At 42.2% G+C, this 19,886-nt stretch overlaps 1 protein-coding gene across 2 annotated transcripts in view; it reads left to right on the top strand.

The window, feature by feature from the left end:
- Positions 1-19,886, top strand: part of Grid2 (glutamate ionotropic receptor delta type subunit 2) — a 1,355,396-nt gene that overhangs the window by 1,301,732 nt on the left and 33,778 nt on the right. Inside the window, exons 15-16 of one of the 2 annotated variants that reach the window (XM_034512534.2) lie at positions 14,077-14,317; positions 16,738-19,165. In XM_034512534.2, coding sequence (XP_034368425.1) covers positions 14,077-14,317; positions 16,738-17,160 — 664 coding nt within the window. In that variant the 3' untranslated portion in view covers positions 17,161-19,165. Of the gene's footprint in view, positions 1-14,076; positions 14,318-16,737; positions 19,166-19,886 lie in introns of those variants that run through there. The other variant, XM_034512535.2, reaches the window with a different exon arrangement.

A 19,886-nucleotide genomic window follows, 5' to 3' on the forward strand; every position in this document is an offset into this window, starting at 1 on the left:
TATGAGTAATGTCTAAAAGCAGAGATAAGACTTTATCAACACACTCTGGAAGGGGGTCAGACAAAAAGGCCCACTGACTATGAGTTTATCTTTAGGGCACTTACATAATCACTAGGTTTAAATGCAGAAATATTGACACGGGAGACAAGGGGTCTTTGCAATTAGACAGTCCCACTTTAAGTGGAGTTTTCTGGATCACTGAGACAATTTTGGTTCTGCAAGGTTAGCTAAAGAGCCTCTTACTTTGCTCATTTCTAGGGAGGAGAGATCTGGTTCTAATGACATGACGATTTGATCTCCAGGTCCAGCTACCAGCTACCTACATATTGCATTGTCTCTCCTAAGCAGTTCCCCCTTGCTTAAGGGTAATTTCAGTTAGCTATACCAAAGATATTTATTGACTGATCCCTGGAATAAAAGGTCACTGAAGTACAGAGTGACTCACAGAAAATGTTAAACAGGTAAACAAAACCAGAGAGGGCCAAGATGGAGTTAGTGAGACCAAAGACCAGATACCTTCTCCAACACCATGCCGCTGAATGCCACTTTTTAACATTCACGATTAATCATGTTTGCAAATATTTTTTTGTGCTGATGTAGAAGGTAAGTATCTATGTTTGGGGTAAAGAGAATCAAAGAAAACTGAAGTCTCCATCCTACTGGAGTTAACAGTATGGTTGAAATATGAGAGATGTACATATGGAAACATGTGTATCAACTATCAATAATAATTATCAGTGCAGAAGACAGGTTACTGACTTTGGGTCATTCTGGCAATATCATACAGTCATGTGGGCTTCAGTATTAAATGGACAGTGCTCAGGAGCATCTTTTCAGAGAGGCCAAGTACAACCCAAGAGATGACTTTGGTGGTGGGAGGGGAAAAACACTCCTGTCATTCATCAATACATTCCTTGTTTACTAAGGCATAGCATATGCCCATAGCTGAAAACACAAAATTAATGAACGGCATTGCCCTAAAGGATGTTAGCATCTAAAGGCAGAATGCCAATGCCAATGAACTCAAGAGCAATCGTTGTCCTTAAAGAAGTCACCAGGCTTGCTTCTCTAACATTAACCCAGTCCCTTCCCCATCCATGCCCATCAGAGGAAGCTTTCTTCAGTTTGTCAGTGCCTTCACCCTCCTGGGTTTTTTTTACAGTGGCTCCTTGATCCAAATTCTTCCCTTCTCTACCCACATGCCTCTGCTTCCCCCACTCATTCCTAACTTCTCATCTTAAAACAATCCTTTTGCCAAAAGTTTGTCCCCAAACTGCTCATCCTTCCACACAAGGTGTGTGCCCTCTTACCCAGTACCTCTCTGTGCTGGGCCTTTCCGAATCCATAATCACACTGCAGTGAAATTACACCGTAGCATAATTGCAGGTTAATGTCCAGGAAAGAATTTTTGTTCTGGTTTCTTTTTTTTTTTTTTTTTCTCATTTTTTAGAAACATCATTTGAATGTTCAGGAGCATGGTAGGAAGATGTTAGGAACTTTTTCCAATGTCTAAAATGACAAGTATTACCTAAGGTCTCCTTGAAAGAAGTTTATATTACTGACTTAACTCTTTCGGAAACCAAGGCTCTTCCTATCATAGTTATAACAGCGCTAAGATGAAACACAAATATTCAAAAACCTAAGGTATAATTTTTGAGGTGTCCAAAGTTGTACTGTTACTGCTGTTCTGGAAGCTAACTGAGACTTTAATCAAGGACAGAGTTCATACAAACAGGCCTTGAGTTAGTTTTCTTTTCCAGCATACATCACTAGAGAACCTCGAAACCTCTAATTTAGAAGATGTCACTTGCATCATAGAGCAAATGTCCAGCTATCAAACCAGCTTCTCCAACTCCTCTCCAAATAATGAATTCCTTCTGTAGACTGCCATACCATGTTTTGAAAGTGCAATGTTGGTGCTCATGTTCAGGAAAGTGTTTGTTCCTTCAGAATATCTTCCTTCATCAACCTCTCTCTATGAGCACTGCACCTCTGTGTGCCACAGTCTTTACTGCATACACAGCACACCTTTTCAGGTCTCCCTTACTTGTGTGAATCATGTGTGATGATTTGGCAAAGCCTGCAGAGTGGCTGTGAGCAGGAATGATCTCTGCCAGTTTCTCACTGCAGAATGAAAGGAACTTCCCCTTTCCCTTATAACCCAAATACCACACTGTGCTTAAGGATGTAGCTGACATTTTAAAAGATCACTAAAAGTGTTCTCTTCCCAAATGCAATTATGTCCTCCATCTCAGTGGGAGCCATTGTCTGGATCTTCTCCGCTCTCTAGCCTCTCTGTCTAGCTTTCATTATCCTGATTATCTATTCATTTGCCACCCAGCACTCATTTTATGAACGATCATGTCTGCCATTTCTATAATGAGTGCTTGACTTTTACTGCCAACATAAACACATAAAATACATAATAATTAAAGTTCAGTAGTCACCAAAGTCTTGAGATCTGTCCCGTTACAAATTTGATTTTTCAAGCAAATGATTCTTGAAGCAACTCTGCTTTTGACCCCTTTAGGTACTTACTGCAAGACCCGTGAGTGCCGGAGTTGTGTGGGAAGTACTATGAATGGGCACTATGCATTTCAAAGTTAAAACTCACCTGCAATCACGTAAAGTATCCATAATGTATGGTGGTTCTCAGAGAGAAGCCAAACTCTTCTCAGTAGCTGAATGCAGTATTTTGTCCAAGTAACAACATTAGATAATTAAATAATGTAGTTTTGGGATATATTAGTGCAATTTAACAAGCAGCATATTTTTTGGACCGTTGTGTGCATGCTAGGAGAAGAGAGTCATTAAGATAAATGTGGGTACCATAAATGCTACTGTGTTTACATCTTTAAATGAGGACCGGGGAGGGTGTGCTAATTTTGTATTTGAACATATTGAGAAAGAAATTCACTGTATATAAAGAATGGCAGTGTAGTCCCTCACATGAGTTAGAAACCTCACAATATACACTAGAAACATCTCAATAAGTTGATTTACATTGGATAAGGACAGTATTTCAGAGCTCCTCTTCTTCGGACACTCTTCCATGTTTTGATAACATTTTCAAAGTTCCCTGAATGCCTCATGATAATGAATTCCTCTGATGTTCACTCTAATCACTAAAGGGATTAATGAGCTCATGTGATATTCATGTGGTTCTCTGGGGACATCAGGATGTGTTACTAGAAGTGTAATGTTTGGGAATGGATACAGTGGGATGTGTGTTAGCTGAGGATGCCAGCAGAGAAAGTCTCAGTTAATGAAGAAGCAGGAAATAGAGAGGCAGCTTCTGTTGACAAGGCTCTCTTTCTGAATAATGAGGGTCTTGAAGATGTGCTCAACCCAAGCACAGCAGTCAGAGGACCTGATGCGGAGAGACAAGCCATGAACAGTCTTAGGCTTGAGAAACTTTCTTCATCCTGAGCCTCAGTCTCCTTAGCTGTAAAGTGAGACCATAGTGAGTCACAGCAACATGGCGATCGTCACTAATAAGAGTAAAGGTGGGGAACAATCTGACAGTCAAAACCATCAGTATCTCATGCTTTACATAGGAATGTTAAGAAACATATCAAACTACTGTTCATATCTAAACCCACAGTGACATTGAGCCTGGAGAAGGACGATCCTCACACATTCAAGGCAAACAAGAACTTAAACATAACCATGCCTAAAGATAATGATCATGATTCATCATCATCATCGGGCAAAGAAAAATGGTTCCGTGATTAAGAGCAATTGCTGCTTTTCTTTGGATTGCAACCCCTTAGGCAGTTGACGCTTTTACAGGGGTCACCTAAGACCATCAGAAAACACAGATATTTACATTATTATTTATAAATGTAGCAAAATTACAGTTATGAAATAGCAATGAAAATAAATTTATGGCTGGGGTTCACCACAACATGAAAAACTGTATTAAAGGCTCACAGCATTAGGAAAGTTGAGAACTACTCTCTAGAGAATCTGAATTCAGTTCCCAACACCCATGTGTTGGCCCAGGACTGCCTGTAGCATCATCTTAGGAGGCTCTGACAGCCTCTTCTGAAATTTACATGCACTCACATTCACATAAATAATAATAAAATAATAATAATATACCTTATTTAAAATTCAAATTAAATATAATATGTTGATAAGTTTTTTATACATTTTGCAGTATTTTATTTTAGTGCATTCCTTTGGAACAGATATTCTGGATAAAGTTTATATCCACATGAAAATGAAGCCCTTGGGAAGAGATTAGTAGACATGGGAGGGCTTGAATACCAGTTTCTGAATAAGGAAGCCAGAATTGAGTAAGATTTTATCAAATTACATTTTTCTAATCTGAAAGTGAAATATTACATTTGAAGCAACACAGGAGCTATCTCCTCTGACACAGAACCATACCTGCAGCCGTTACTGGGGTTGTAACTGATAAGCTTCCTGAGGGGTCACTTTGGCTGTTGGGCAAGATAGAAGCATGCCATCTTCAGTGTAAGTAGCAGTACATAGTAATTGTTTACTTCTAAGTGATGCATACTACTTACCTGGTTTTAAAGTATGTTCATGTTGTTGGTTATAAAAGGCACTACCTCTTTGCCTTGGTCAGTTCTTACTCATGCTGTGTAAACCGTAATCACTCCCCTCGGGTTCTCAGTTGCAGGACAACATCTACTCACAGTCCTTTGACCTCAAGCTGAAGGTGCCACTGCCTGGAAAATGATTCCACTGACTCCAGCTCAGACAAGCCTGCCCACCAAACCAGAGAAACCTAACCCCATGTGAGGAGCTATACTGCCGTCATTTGTATACAGTGAATTTCATCGTCCATATGTTCAAATGCAAAATTAGCACACCCTCTCTTTGTCCTCATTTAAATATATAAACCCAGTAGCATTAATACTTTAATGTAATATCAATTAATATGTAGTACATGTGGCCAAAAGAATGCTGAGATAAAGGTCACAAACACTGTCTCTAAAACAGACAGATACTTTCTCAGATGCAACCTTCGGTCTAGATAACACAGTCAGTGAAATGAGCCTTGTGGACTCCAGGGAGTTATTGACTCTGAGAATCAGAAACCACAGCAGCAGCAGAACAGATCAGACTTCTAGGCTGTTTTTGTAAATAAAGCCCCTGTACTTAAGGCTGTCTATGGTGGCCTTTACCATACAAAAACAGGGCTGTTAGTATGATAGAAGCCGTATGTCCTACAAAGTTTAAAATGTTGGTGATATGTTCTAGATGATATACACTAACTCATTTGGGAAAACGAGAAGCTGTTCACCTTTCTGATCGTAGGCAGCTCTGGTAGACAAGACTGAGGCAGCATGCTGCAAGTGTTTCAAAACTCAGTCTAAACCAAAAGCAGTTCCTAAAGGATCTGGCTTTCCTGAGACATTAGATGACAGCAGTAAGCATTTATTTCAGCTAATGTTATTCCCCAGTCACTAAGAAGCCTTCCATAAGAGAAACGATTGAGGGATGCTTGTCTCTCAGGAAGTTGATGGAATTTGCTGTAACAACTCTGATCTTCCAATCCTGGCTTCAAAGATCTCTTTATGGAGCCACGGTAGTCACCTGCTTAGATCTTAACCTTTGAGAAATACTTTTGCTTCAGGAAAAAAAAAAAAAAGAGTTTACCTGTGTTTTACAGGACAAGGACAGTGAATGAACATAAACCAATTAAAATTATTTTTTTTCTCAAAAGTGTCTGCATGTCATTAGCCCTTTTGACAACGTCACAGAAAAAAATTTGTAGAGACTCATAAAATGAGCTTAACTCTGAGGGAAGTCTACCCTCATCAGACTTGATGTGCCAAGAAAAATCTTTATTTAAAATATTCCAGAATTTTCTCCTCAGAGATTACCAATATGAAACATCACTGAGTCTCTTAAATGTCCTTTTGACAATGTAAAACTCATAAATATGTAGAGACAACTTTTACATATTTAAAATGGTACATTTCATCATTACCCTTTCTTCGTTCCAAATCGAAGAAATATCTGGCATGTAACATACCATAGAGTTTTTATTGTTACATGGTTGAGATTGTCTTCCACAAACATGAGCTGAGAAGCTCGAGGTCTGCAGGCACAAGAAAACTAGCAAGAGGAAACTAAACCTGCCCAGCAGTTTCTAACAGTGGGCAGGGGAGGGATTTGCCCTGAGGCTTCAGAAGCCCATGCTGTTACAGTTTGCTCTTTCTCTGCCTTGTGCTCCAGTCCCACGACTGCCTGTCTGCTGGATGCACCCCACCACGATGTTCACGGACTCTAACTTTCTGGAACTTTAGCTCCAAATAGATGCTTTCTAAGTTGCTATGGTTACCTTAGTGACCTTTCACAACCTTTACAGACTTTAGCCTCAGTCATGAATCTAAGGATTCGACCTAGCCTCAAAACCAAAAAAAACAAAACAAAACAAAACAAAAACAAACAAACAAACAACCAAAACCAAACCAAAACAAACAAACAAACAAAAAAAAAACAACCCAAAAACCAAAAAAGCAAATCCAAGTAACCAGCAGCTTCATTTCCCAAAGCTATCAGAGTGCTGACCTCTACAAATCCAGACGCCATCTTGAAAAAGACTCAAGGAAGGAAGGGACCTAGGATTTGTGGTCCTCTCGGATAGATGGATGTAAAACTAGAGATGTTTTATGCTATTAGAACTGATTAGATTCTAGATCACTCTGGACAATGGTGGCGCACGCCTTTAATCCCAGCACTTGGGAGGCAGAGGCAGGCAGATTTCTGAGTTTGAGGCCAGCCTGGTCTACAGAGTGAGTTTCAGGACAGCCAGGGCTACACAGAGAAACCCTGTCTCATAAAAACAAAACGAAACAAACAAACAAAAAAGATGTCAGATCACATTAAGCTAAATTTAGTTTTATCTCCCTAAGGAATGACCACCTCAGCAAGAAGATGAACTAAGTAGCAAAAGCTACATTTTCTTTGAATACACAAAGTATAGTATGAACAAGTTTATAGTCACATTATGATTGTATTATTTTGTTAGGGGAAGCATGCAGATGCCCATTTTCCTAAGAGTCTTAACAAATCCCTGAGAAATGAAAGAACTAGATAGCCATCCTTTCAACATACGCGTGGGAAACAACATGTGTCCGGGGAGAAATGTGTTGGGCAGACCTGAGTTCCAGGTGGTGTAGGCTACCAAAAAATAAATAAATAAATAAATAAATAAATAATAAAATCACTTAATCAGGACAGCAATGAGACTGTGGTGGATGCAGAAAACGTGTGGCATTCCCACTCTGTGCTAGTGTCCCTGCACTGTGAATGGGGTGGGGTTGGGGGAGGGGCAGTGTCTGTTATCCTTTCCGTGATAACAGTTTATGTCTCTAGAAAGTGGGAAAATCCGATTACCAATGTCACAGGCGCAACTACAAGTACAGTGTGAGGAGAAACTCTTGCATTCAGTTTAATTTTTTTTTTAATTGTCTCTGGAGTTACCTGTAGTAGAAGTGACTTAGCAGGCAAGTGACATGCCCCCACACCCGGGATAACCAGAGATATTTTATCGAGGGTCGTGATTCCCATGAATTCCCATGATTCTCAGGCCCATAACCTGCTGTTCTCAAAACAAAATCTAAGTCACCTCTGCAGGTGGAAATTGGCCAGCAGCTCCCCCTCCACCACCACCTCACCACCCCTGCAACCTCTCTCCATACAAATAAATTAATTTGGAAATCAGTTCCTAGAGTAGACGCTCAAGGTGGCAAGTGATCAATGGGTTAGAGAAGCCCCACACAGAAATGAAGCTATTATCTTCAAAGTGAGCAAACCGCTTTCTCAAAGGCCTGCCTAACCGACCGACTGCTTTTATTTGAATATGAAAGGAGGGCCGTTTGCTTCCCAGCCTTCTCCTGGAATTTGCTCATTTGCATCAAGGTACCCACAGTGCCCAGCTGAGCTAGGAACCACTTTCAAACTGAATCTTCCAATCTCCCCCCACCCCCGCCCACTCAGTGAGCGGGCAAATATTTGAACACTTGGAAAAGAAAAGAAATGCAATGTTCTTATGAGTGAATCAATCGCACATTGTTTTTACCTTTGCGTCCTAAAGTAGAAATTCCTTTTATTGAATGTCTAGCAATTCGAAACAAAAAGTATGTAGTAATATAGTAATAATAGCAATTTTTATTACTTTTATTTTTACAGTCCAGTCGTTGACTCCCTCCCAGTCCCCCTCCCACAATTCCTCATCCCTTTCCTCCCCCCCCCTGTCTCCAAGAGAATGTGTCTCCCCCCACCCCTTTCTGGCCAGGCCTCAAGTCTCTCCGGGGTTAGGCACATCTTCTCCCACTGAGGCCAGACCAGGCTATCATCTGCTATGTATGTGTCAGGGACCTGGTACCAGCGTGTATATGATACCTGGTTGGTGGCTCAGTGTCTGGGAGATCTCAAGGGTCCAGGTTAGTTGAGACTGATGGTCTTCCTATGGGGACGCCTTCCTCCTCTGCTTCTTCCAGCCTTTCCCTAATTCAACCACAGGGATCTCTGACTTCAGTCCGATGCCGGTTGGGTATAAGTATCTGCTTCTGTCTCAGTCAGCTGCTGGCAGAGGCTCTCAGAGGACAGCCATGCTAGGCTCCTATGTGTAAGCACTCCATAGCATCAGTAATAGTGTCAGGCCTTGGATTATAAATCTTAAGCTGGATCCCAATTTGGGCCGTCACTGGATCACCTTTCCCTCAGTCTCTTCTCCATTTTTGTCCCTGCAGTTCTTTTAGACAGGAACAATTCTGGGTCAGAATTTTTGACTGTGGGATGGCTATTCCATTCCTCCACTTTCTACTTTCTATTTTCTACTGAAGGGCCTTTCATCTTAGGTCCCTCCCTTTGAGTCCTGAAAGCCTCTCACCTCCCAGGTCTTTCTACTTTCTAAAGGGACCCCCACCTCCCACCCTACCCCTGAAATTGCTTATTTCTACTCACTCTGCTGGCCCTTAGGGCTTTTCTCCTGTTCCCCACTCCCCCATACCTGATCATATTCCCCTTTTCCCCTCCCCCTTTCCTCTCCCACCCAGATCCCTCCCTCCCTCTGCCTCCCGTGATTATTTTCTTCTCGTATTCTTAATGAAGAGGAATATGCCAGAACCGGTCTGAAAAAGCAACAGACACGCTTGCTTGGACGCACATGTATGCTCTCACTCGACAGATAGTAAGCACACGTGCACACACACACACAGACACACACACACACACACACACACAGACACACACGCGCGCGCAAGCACTCTGAGGATCCTGGCCTAGCTTTCAAGCTGTACTGTTTTCCCACATCCCTAGCAATGAGCAAGACAGTGCAATTCTCACTACAATGGCCCTCAAAAGAAAATGCGACTGTCATTACCCTGACCTTTAAAATGGCAAAAATTTTTCTCAGTGCATTTCAAGAAAAGGTTTGAGCCATCTAATCGCGCATCCCAATCTAGTAGCTAATTTTGTGACTAATAGTTAAAATAGTTTAAGGCACAAGTGTCTGCTTCCTGGGTTTTAATCTTGCCCACAGGAAACCATGGTTGCAGGGCCGCTTAGACCTCTGTGAGCCAATCCTGCCACCTTGTGGATCGCTTGAGCATTGCAGAAAATCCTGCCTTCTATAAGGCATTCTTGAATTCACACACACAAACACACACACACACACACACACACACACACACACACACACACTTGCTTATATCTAAACGGCGAAACTCTCCTCTAGGTATGTGCTTTCAAGTTTCACTTACAAAAGTACTGTGAATATTTACAAGAATTCATTTCGTTGTTTTTGTTTTTTGTCTTTTTAAAGAAAGTACATTATAGTTTACTCAGCTTCCTCCAACTGGTCCTTAAATAAACTGTTTTTAAATGATGAAGGGGTATAATGAGACTTCAGTGGAACTTCTAGAAGCATTAACTAGGAAGGTGTGCAGAACTCCAGGCCTACAAGCCTTACAGTGTTCTACCCTGAGCCAACCTGTATCCCAGAATGTGGCGTGGCATACTGAGAGTATGTCTGGTGTGTGACTGGGGATTCCATGACTCAGTTTCTCCATATGTGTTTGAAGAAAGGATCTCACTACAATACCACAGCCACCTGAGCTGTGTGGTCATGAGGTCTACCAAGTACATAGACCTCTGTGGCTTCTCAGAACTTGAAGGGCTTCTAGAGAAGACCCTCCACACTTTCCCAACCCTGTGATCTTCACCTACCTACATGAACTTAAAAATCTACAACTGTAATCTGATTTACTGCATCTAACTCCATTAGAATTTAAATAGCTGCAATATAATTTGTCTGGTTCGATACTTGTTTCTAAGTAAAAATATTCCTCAAATATTAAAAAAAAAAAAAAAAACTTAGAGACACTGTGAGCAAACATAAGGGAAAGGAACACAGAGGTTTCAGACGTGATTAAGGAAAGCTGGGAGGTTGTAATCCGATTCGGGGTGAATGAAAGAACAAAGCTTCACAGAGTGGAGACACTGGACGACCAGACAGGTCGCTCTGCCTGAGTGTACAGTCGCGGTGGGGAATTAATTTTGTGCACAAGGAATGCTTGGCATGAGTCTCTCTTGAAATATTTATTGCATGGATGGATGGATTCATAGAAAATGGAATAAATTATAAAACGGTCTCAGTGATGAGGAAAAGGAGAAAAATGTGAGAGCAGAGTTGGCGGAGCAAACGGACACGCATATTCCACCCATACACACCCACCTGCACACCAGGGAGACAGCAGTGGGCTTCTGGAGGGTCTCAGCCATCACAGACCGTAGGCAACTGTGAAGGACAGGAAGGTCTATAGAAGAAACCTCAGCATCCCAGACACTGACCCGTGTGATGGTGGAGGAGGCGTGGCTAGGGCTGGGGATCTTGACCTTCTGTATCCATGTGCTCACAGAAGCATTGAAACTAAAGACCACAGATTTCCTGAACAGGACAGATGTCTCTGGACTGAACTCATGACGACTTTATTTTTTTTTCTTGTCACCATCCCCTAAAAAGGACAGCATAACAACTACTACAGATGGGCCTGTGATCTTGACATAACTGGAAATTGAACCATATAAGGGATGCTATAAGGGATGCTATAAGGGATGCTATAAGAGCCAATTTTCTGTTGCTGAGATAAAATACCATAAGAGGGATTATTTGGCTCTTGGTTGCAGAGGGGGAGCTCACATCTTTAATTGCAAGCACAAGGAAGAAAGAACTGAAGAATGGGATGAGTCTTTAGATTCCCAAAGCTCATCTCCAGTGATGTACTTTCTCTGTAAGGCCACACCTCTTAAATCTTCCCAAGGGATTCTCCAAATACGGAGTCAAATGTTCAATTGCATGAGCCCACTGGGGGACATTTTCACTCAGAACACCACAGATGGTGTGCATCTGGGGAGAGAGTGTTCTAGGTACAACATGTCATCTTATATAAGCAACCTGAGTTTCTTCCAACTTTGAAATCCACTGGGGGATCTTAGGACTATTCTCCACATACACTGAGGGTAACTGTCTTCTCATTGAGCAAATACTGCTGGAACATTCTTTTATATTTCAGTATAAACACAAATTTAAGCAGAATTCTTTCTTCAGAGCTAACTAAAGTTCTCCTCTGGGGTATCTAAAGAGCTCTGACTATTTAGTGCCTTTCGATAAGCAAATTCCTAAAGGGCACTGTGTTGTTTCTATTATGATTCAATGAACCATTAAATGAGCATTGTGCTATTAGCAGAAACTCTGGTGTACAGTATGGTATTGTTAGCTATAGGCAGGTCTCTAGAAATTATTAATCTTTCCTTCTGTGTGTTCGCGCACACATGTGTGAGTGTATGTCTTTGTTTTGGGTGGGTGGTGTTTGTGCTCATACATGTGTTTGCACATGGAGGCAATGGCCAACCTTTGTGTGACAGCATCTAAATTGTTTCTTGCTTGGAAAAAAGTCGGTTAGACTGGCTGGCCAGAGAGTCGCAGTCAGCCACCTGTCTCCATCTCCCCAGCTCTGGGACCATAGCTTCTGCCAGCTTGCCTGGCTTTCCTCCGAAGATTCTGGGGATCAAACTCAAGTCTTGTGCACATTGAACACTTTGCTGACAAGTGGCCTCCCTAGCATCTATACTTACTAATCTTACACAACTGAATCTCTAAACTGGCTTCTTAGCAGTATCAACATCATTTAAATGGTAATAGTCGGGGGATGACATAATTGTGTATTTGGATGCAGCTCACTCCTGCCAGCAATTGCCACATGTGTATGCTTCTTGGGCTCCTTATAGTGGAGCTCAACACAGTATTGACCTAGGTGGAGCTAAAATGAGGATGAGTTGAAGAAATCTGGGGAGGGTTGAGCTACACAGAACCATAAGGTCTTGGACACTCACCAAGCTGGCATTGTGTTCATCCCCAAATGGGTACTACAGTTGATGACCACAGGGCCCTTTCCTCCGGAAGGTCATGTAGGTGTTTGGGAAGCCTGAAGGTACAAACGATGACAATCTACTACTCTCCACAATCATTTTCATAGTTTCAATACATCAATTCACCTCCCTTTTATGACAACACTCTGAGGGAGCGATATTTGAAAGGTGGATTTCATGAGAAAAGAAAGGCGACCTAGGCAGTGTTAGCCGTGAGGCCCTGTGGGAGCTGATGGGGGTGTGGGTTGACCCATCCTCTGTAGCTCCAAACTAGTCTCACTGTTCTCAGGTGAGTTGTGAACCTTACCACCAGGCCCCCCAAGATCTGTCTGTGTCCTTTGTTATCTTCTGTCTGTGCAGATTTAAGAGGAAAAACAAGGAGGAATTTACTCCTAGACTGACAGCGCCCCTCCCTCTGAGCTTTTAAAATCGTCATCCACAGAGATGATGTGACCCAGGGCCAGAGCACAAAGACAGGACCGCATCCCCAAAATTTAATCATATAAAAATTGCATGCTAAACAAATGGCTCTATCCACCTTCTTATCTTGACAAGTATACCTGAGAAATACAGCTTGACAAATATCTTTATGATCTTCAGGAAGTTTGTTTCAAGTGACCTGTTTGTGTGTAGCTGGGAGATCTTCAGAGGCAACAGATCTCCAGTACAGCCGCTGGCTTCTTCCCTCCGGACTTTGGGACTGGATGCCAGGGAAGAGTGAGCAGCAAGAATTGTATGCTCCAAAAACCAGTGTACCATCTCTGTGCCCTGAGTGTCCTCTGCCCGTTCTCCCAATTGCCACCCTGTAGGTTATCAATGCCCTTGAGGCTGGCTCTCAGGGAATGAAACTAAATACCTGGGGGATGCTAAGGGTTTGGGCCAGGAATCTGCAGAACTACTTTGGCCTTGGGGAGCAAGGCTTCTGCAAAAGCAGCTGTGCAGTGCAGACCAGGGGCCTGCATGGAATTTGGGGGGTTCGGGTTGATTCCTCTGTGTGAACCACACCTTGAAAAGCTGCAGCCTTCACAACCCCATTTATCTCAGGGAAGTGTTTCTTGAGTTTTTACCACCTCTGGCCCCTCTGATCAACTGTTTTTCTCACCTCCCAGAGGAGGTAGGTTACATTCCCTTTGGCATTAAAAGAAAAAGTACATCAGTTGTGTGACGAGCTGAAAATGATGTATTTCATCAACTTCAAACTTGTCCCGAGGCCTTCTCCACATCATGATAAATAATAGAAGTTGTATTTTAATTGAATTCCTGTGTGTATAGCAAATACCGGGTTACATCACACCAGTGTTTGGCCAGAAGCAGCCAAAGGCTCTCCGTAAAAACATCATGGTCCAGAGCTACATTCAGAACCCTTCTGGAGAAAGGGGCAGATCTGTATCAGTGACAGATCAAACCAGAACAGCTCCTCCCAAATGTAATTTTTAAAACCTGGTACAAGGGCCACTGGAGTTCCCATGAAAGTAAAATAAGAGAAGGGAGAGAGGGTGGAAGAAAAACAAGGTAGAAGGAAATCCATGTATTTGGCTTCCAAGTACCCTGCTTACAAACTTCTCTAGTGAGCTAGACCTACCGTCTCTAGAAGGACATCATCACCGCTCAGGTTATGGACAAGGCTAAAGTCACACGCACTCTTTTCTCCATCCCCAGGATCCTGGAGCTGCAGCAGAGTGGCGACATGGACATCCTCAAGCACAAATGGTGGCCCAAGAATGGCCAGTGTGATCTGTACTCCTCAGTAGATGCAAAGCAGAAGGGAGGAGCCCTGGACATCAAGAGCCTGGCAGGCGTGTTCTGCATCCTGGCCGCGGGAATTGTGCTCTCCTGCCTTATAGCGGTCCTCGAGACGTGGTGGAGCCGGAGGAAGGGCTCCCGGGTCCCATCAAAAGAGGTACTTGAACTTGGGCCCCAGATAGAGCTTCCGAACATCTGGTGGTTATCTTTCCAGGGAGAAAGGGGTAACATTGGCAACTGCTCTTTCTGCTTTCTTTGAAGATTCAACATAAGCGTGTGGGAAGCAGAAAGGCGAGCCAATGCCAGTTCTCTTTTAGGGCTCTCAGGGTAATTGAAGAGCAGTGGTAAGACTGACAATTTCCTGTCCTGTTGCAGGCTCTAAAATGCCGAGTCTCAGGCTAGATACCGATGATCCTTCAAGGCTGTGATTTCGTTAACCCAATTAGTAAAGATGCCTAACAATTCCTTTCGATTCCTTAAGTTGTAGATAAATCTGTGTCTTAAAGACTAGGCCTAGAAGACCCCAGCAGGATGCTTCCTCTCCATCACAAGTCACTGCTTCCGTCTACGTAGAAGGTCTGGAGGCATGACTGTGTGTCTGGGGCTCTTCCATGATCCCAAGTGTGCCCAATTCACATCACCAAATCATTCTGGATTCCGTTCATCTCCCCGACTGTGTCATTGGCTCCAGGACCATATTCAAGTTTGTAGAGCTATGTGTAAGAATGCTTGCAGAATTGTACATAAGACCTTAGTGAAGGGAGCATGTGAGCTGTATCCACTACCAGAGATAACACAAGCATAAAAAAAAATAAATAAAAACAAAAACAAACAAAACGAAAAACCACTTGGCTCAATTAATCTTACTGCCGAAAGCTTGAAGAGTCGATGTGAAAAGCAACTTGAATTTACTCAGTGGTTTGATTTGAGGATCATTTTCAAAGAAAGTTTTAAACTTTCTGCCCACCCCTAGGCTGACCGATGCACAAGGAACTCTGCAGAAGATTGGCTTTGATGTACAAATAAAAATGATCTCTCATTTGTATGTGCATGTCTGCGTGGTAGTGTTGCCTTTCAAACACTCTCGTGTGCACAGTCTAAGGCTCCGTGTAGCTCCTTAGATGCCAAGTAGATCAGTACTGTTTCTAAGAGCGGCTTGGCTTGCCTTGCTTCACACCTGTGTGAGTGATCATACACAACCCCACTATGTGGAGACTGAGGTAGAAGCCAATCAGGTTTGTTGTCGTGTCTTCCTTGTAGAGTAAGCATATTGGTTTCTTTGCTGACATCTAGCCAAAGCCAAAGGCCACATTAATGCAGATTGTAGCTGAGACTCAACGCTCTCCAGACTCTGGAAAGGAAGGGCTCACTCACGAGCTCCTACTTTTGAATTACTACAGAAGATATTAAATGTTTGCATTGTTAGAGATGTTGATGGATGTCTAGATTACAGTTGCCGTGGGAACCATAAAATTATACATCTCAGCCTTCTGAAGTCTCGGTAATAATATTGCATTAATGGATGCTTTTATTGGATCTTAAGAGAGAACGAAGAAGGGGAAACAGGGTTGTGAACCCCAGCAGTTTTCGCTGCAGAGTACTGCATGCTTGGTAGGAAAACAGATACCTACTCTAATTTCTGATGGCCATTCCAGGTTCTGTGAAGAACTATTTTCTTCTCTTATGACCAATGGGCATTTTTGCAACCCATCAACTTAATTTTTTGATCCTGGCTGTAAATATCACAAAGGAAATTTTATTTCTTCTCAATTCTATTTTTTCAACCCTGAAGGGGTTTGCAGGTAGGATTTCTCTCCTAAACTCTGAGGCTTTATTGCCTTTCTAAAAGCAAATAAATAAAACTTCTTACAAACATATCCATTTAGTCTAAAACTGACCTTCAGTTAAAGGAATTTATTCACATGTCCTGACTTGAAGGGATCTCTAAGTGTCCCTCTGACCTCACAGTGACCAGATGCAGGTACTGGGTATATATATTCCCTCTGTCAAGAAGTCTCTTGTGCTGACTCCTTCTCAAGAACCTCATGGCTCTGGGCTGCAGGAAACACTTTACTAGTCACTGACAAGTTAGTACAAAGAAACACATTGTATATCTCTCTCAACAAAGAATGGAAAATTTAAGTCTAGGTGTAAATGGTAGAATGGATGAAAACATCCATTTAGAATGAGACTCTGAAAGAGGAAGCATGCACAGAGAGGGGTGGCCAGGGTTGAGCAGAGTCTGGAACTGGAGTGGAGTGGAGACCTTGTGTGCCCGTCCCTGCCTGAGCCTGTTTGGTGTCTGTGTAGCTGCATGTGGCCTATGCTCAGTTTAAAGCTCCAACTGCAAGCAAAGTATTTCTTGTAGATACTTTATCTCAAAGCCCTGACAATATTCCCAGAAACCAGCCCAGCGCCTGCCTGGCTCATGCTAGGGGCCCAGTCAATATCTGCTAATCGAATATGCCCCAAAGTTCAGTTAATTACATGTTTGCTGAACGATTTTTTTTAAAAAAAAGAAAAAACCATGGAAGCTAGTACTGATGAGATCCTTATTTTCTTTTTCTTCGTCTCCAGGATGACAAGGAAATTGACCTGGAGCACCTCCATAGACGTGTAAATAGCTTGTGCACAGATGACGACAGCCCCCATAAACAGTTTTCCACCTCGTCAATTGACTTGACCCCTCTGGACATTGACACTTTGCCAACACGACAAGCCCTGGAGCAGATCAGTGATTTCAGAAACACTCACATCACCACCACCACCTTCATTCCAGAGCAGATCCAGACTCTTAGCCGCACACTCTCAGCAAAGGCCGCCTCTGGCTTCGCTTTCGGCAGTGTGCCTGAGCATCGAACTGGCCCTTTTAGGCACAGGGCCCCTAACGGGGGCTTTTTCAGGAGTCCCATCAAAACAATGTCATCTATTCCTTATCAGCCTACTCCCACTCTGGGGCTCAATCTGGGCAATGACCCCGACCGAGGCACGTCCATATGAGCAGCAGAAAGCTCCGCCCATCCTAGGACTCCCCCAAAGGAGCAACTGTAATGTGGGACTAACATGGATGTGGTGTTTTATTTAAAAGAAATCAGGATAATTAGTAACAATTCTAGTTCTTTCTCTCCCCTACTCTACTTTCTTTTTCCTCTTCTTCCCTCCCTCTATCACCCTCCATTTTTTTTCATTACTCAACTTGTTCCCCAAGAATATAGTATTCTAGGATCCTAGTAATCTGCTTTTCATATACTGTACTTCAAGTATAGGGACTGGGCACTGAGTCACTGAGAACACTTGCAGGGTTGACTTTGCATACAGGGCTCCCATGCACCCACCCTTCCTCTGTTTTGAAACTCTAATTGCAATAACTTCAGTCTTTCTCCATCTTCAACCGCATCCATAAAATCCTCCACTGCTGTCGAGCATCCTTTAACTGTGGACCAAAGGCAACCCCTGCAGTGTCTGTGCAATGATTTGAAGACCATTCAGGCCACGCAATATGAGAATGCAGTTTTGTAGGATTACAAAAAAAAGCCATTAATCTGCCAGTCGAGACTACAGTTAAAATCCCCCTCGCACTGCAGCAGTGCCCATCCCCTCCATGCGATTGTACAGTATTCAAATTTTTCTTATGTACAGTAAACTTTACCATATGGCAAAGGCCCTTATTGTGTTAAATAACTTAGTATCTCATATATACATATATATGCACCTATATAACGTGTATATATATATATATAAATGCAGCCATTGCTATTGCAATTCATTTAATAAAGCTTTAGTTTAAAAACCAAGCCTTGTGTGCAGGGGCTACGGCAACGCCGGAGGCTTTTCAGTTGGAGAGGCAGGTTGCTTTAATGTCACTCTGACCTGCGTTGTTTGCCAAGAGACTATTTTATAATTTTTGTTATTAAAACATCCAGGGTGATTTCATCTTTGTTCCTAGGTGTACTCATTTGAATAGGTTTTGTGTTCATTACTCAGCAGTGTATAAAGCTAACCTTGATAATTTTACCTTTTGTTAATTATCTAAATGGGAAATGTCATTAGTCGAACCCCACACACAGCACAGAGAGCAGAGTTTAACCATAGATCATGGTAGGTTCAGCTTCCTCTTACTAAGCTGCAAGCCAATCACTGTAACTGTAGCTGGAGAGGAGGAGAAGCCCCTTCGACGTGTTGATGTGGCCTTATATGTGTCATACATCACCCCACAGCAAACATGTGACAACCATCCTGGGCTCTCATCTGAACCTCTCTTCTACCCACTTGATGTTTCCTGTCCTTTTAAAATCAGTGCCAAGTGTGTCAGCAAGGGCGATGAGCAAAAACCAGTGCCTCGTTGTGCACAATCCTCTAAAAGTAGCATTCTTATCTGTTAGAAACGTAGAGTGAGCTTCATCTGTAATCCTTAAACTCGACGTGGTAAGTAGGAAGCAGGAAGTTATCCTGTTTTCAGGCAGCGGTATGCTTACTTTAATCTCATTCATTCTGTGGCTAGGATTGCTAGAGGATCCAGCCTATGTGATTTGCTTTAGGAGCAGTTAAGAGGTATATTCTTAAAGTGTATTCTATTTTGATCTAATTCTGTTTCTGGGGAGCATCTTGTACTGTCACTGTTTTTGTACTAAATCTTCAAATATTGTCTACTGTGTCAGGCAGAAAACGGTCTTATCATGAGAAACCACTTTGTTTCCAGGGTGACGAGTCCCGCGGTGCATGCACACCTTGTTTCCCTGTGACATTCATGTTCTCATTTACAACTCTGATTTTCAAACAGAAAAGTCTTTACAGCTGTATAGGGGCACCCCAGATGCTGCAGTGACTTCAGCTATCAACAAACTGTTAACCATGTACAATACTGGAAATAGGCTGATTTTGATGTATTGCCTATTCTTCAAGTACACAAAACATTTTGGAGGCCTCAGTTATGAGTGCAGAGCTTTCTGTGTATAATTTGTCTACATAATTTGTCTAATAAAAATGTTTTCTAAACTTGCTCTCATACTATTGAAGTCGTAACTATAAAAGTAAAAGATATTGATCTCACTGATCTGTCTGAACCTCCCAAAACACTGACTTTTTTGAAGTCTACTTCACATTTACTCTACTTAGCAGGTCCCCAACGTGAGGGGCTCTCTAGAGACGATGATTAGAGATGGACTAAGCCTATCAAAGACAGCTGATCTGATATTCAAGACTATTTGAACAAAAATATATTTGTTTCTCTTCATAGATGTCTGTGTGAGCACTTTGGGGGGGGGGAGGAAATTTGTACTGTTTTATAGAAAAAAAAAAAAGCCACAGTGTTAATAGCAAAATAAGCATTTGTAACATGCAAAGAAGAAAGGAAAAACTGCGGGTATTTCTTAAACTTTGGACTTACTAAAAATTGCTTGGCTCTTCAAGAAATAGTCACCATGCCAAATCTTTTTATTTGAAATTTTATTTAGACTCAGAAATTATTTCTAAAACACTAACTACTATTTCTACATTTGACCACTATTAAGTCCCTGTACCATTTAAGTCAATAGATATATGCCTATAATAGTATTTCGATGAAACTCTCTATTCTAAAATGTCATCAAAATGCTTTTTCAATGTGGGAAGGAGGAAAAACATTACAAATGCAGATTCTGTCTCTCAATTTATCTTTGAGAACATGGCAGTCTAAAAAGCTGTCAATTTACCCAAATACTTGACAGTTTAAGACGTGAAACTGCTGT

This window comes from Arvicanthis niloticus, chromosome 9, assembly GCF_011762505.2.
Source record: "Arvicanthis niloticus isolate mArvNil1 chromosome 9, mArvNil1.pat.X, whole genome shotgun sequence".
NCBI classification, from domain to species: Eukaryota; Metazoa; Chordata; class Mammalia; order Rodentia; family Muridae; genus Arvicanthis; species Arvicanthis niloticus.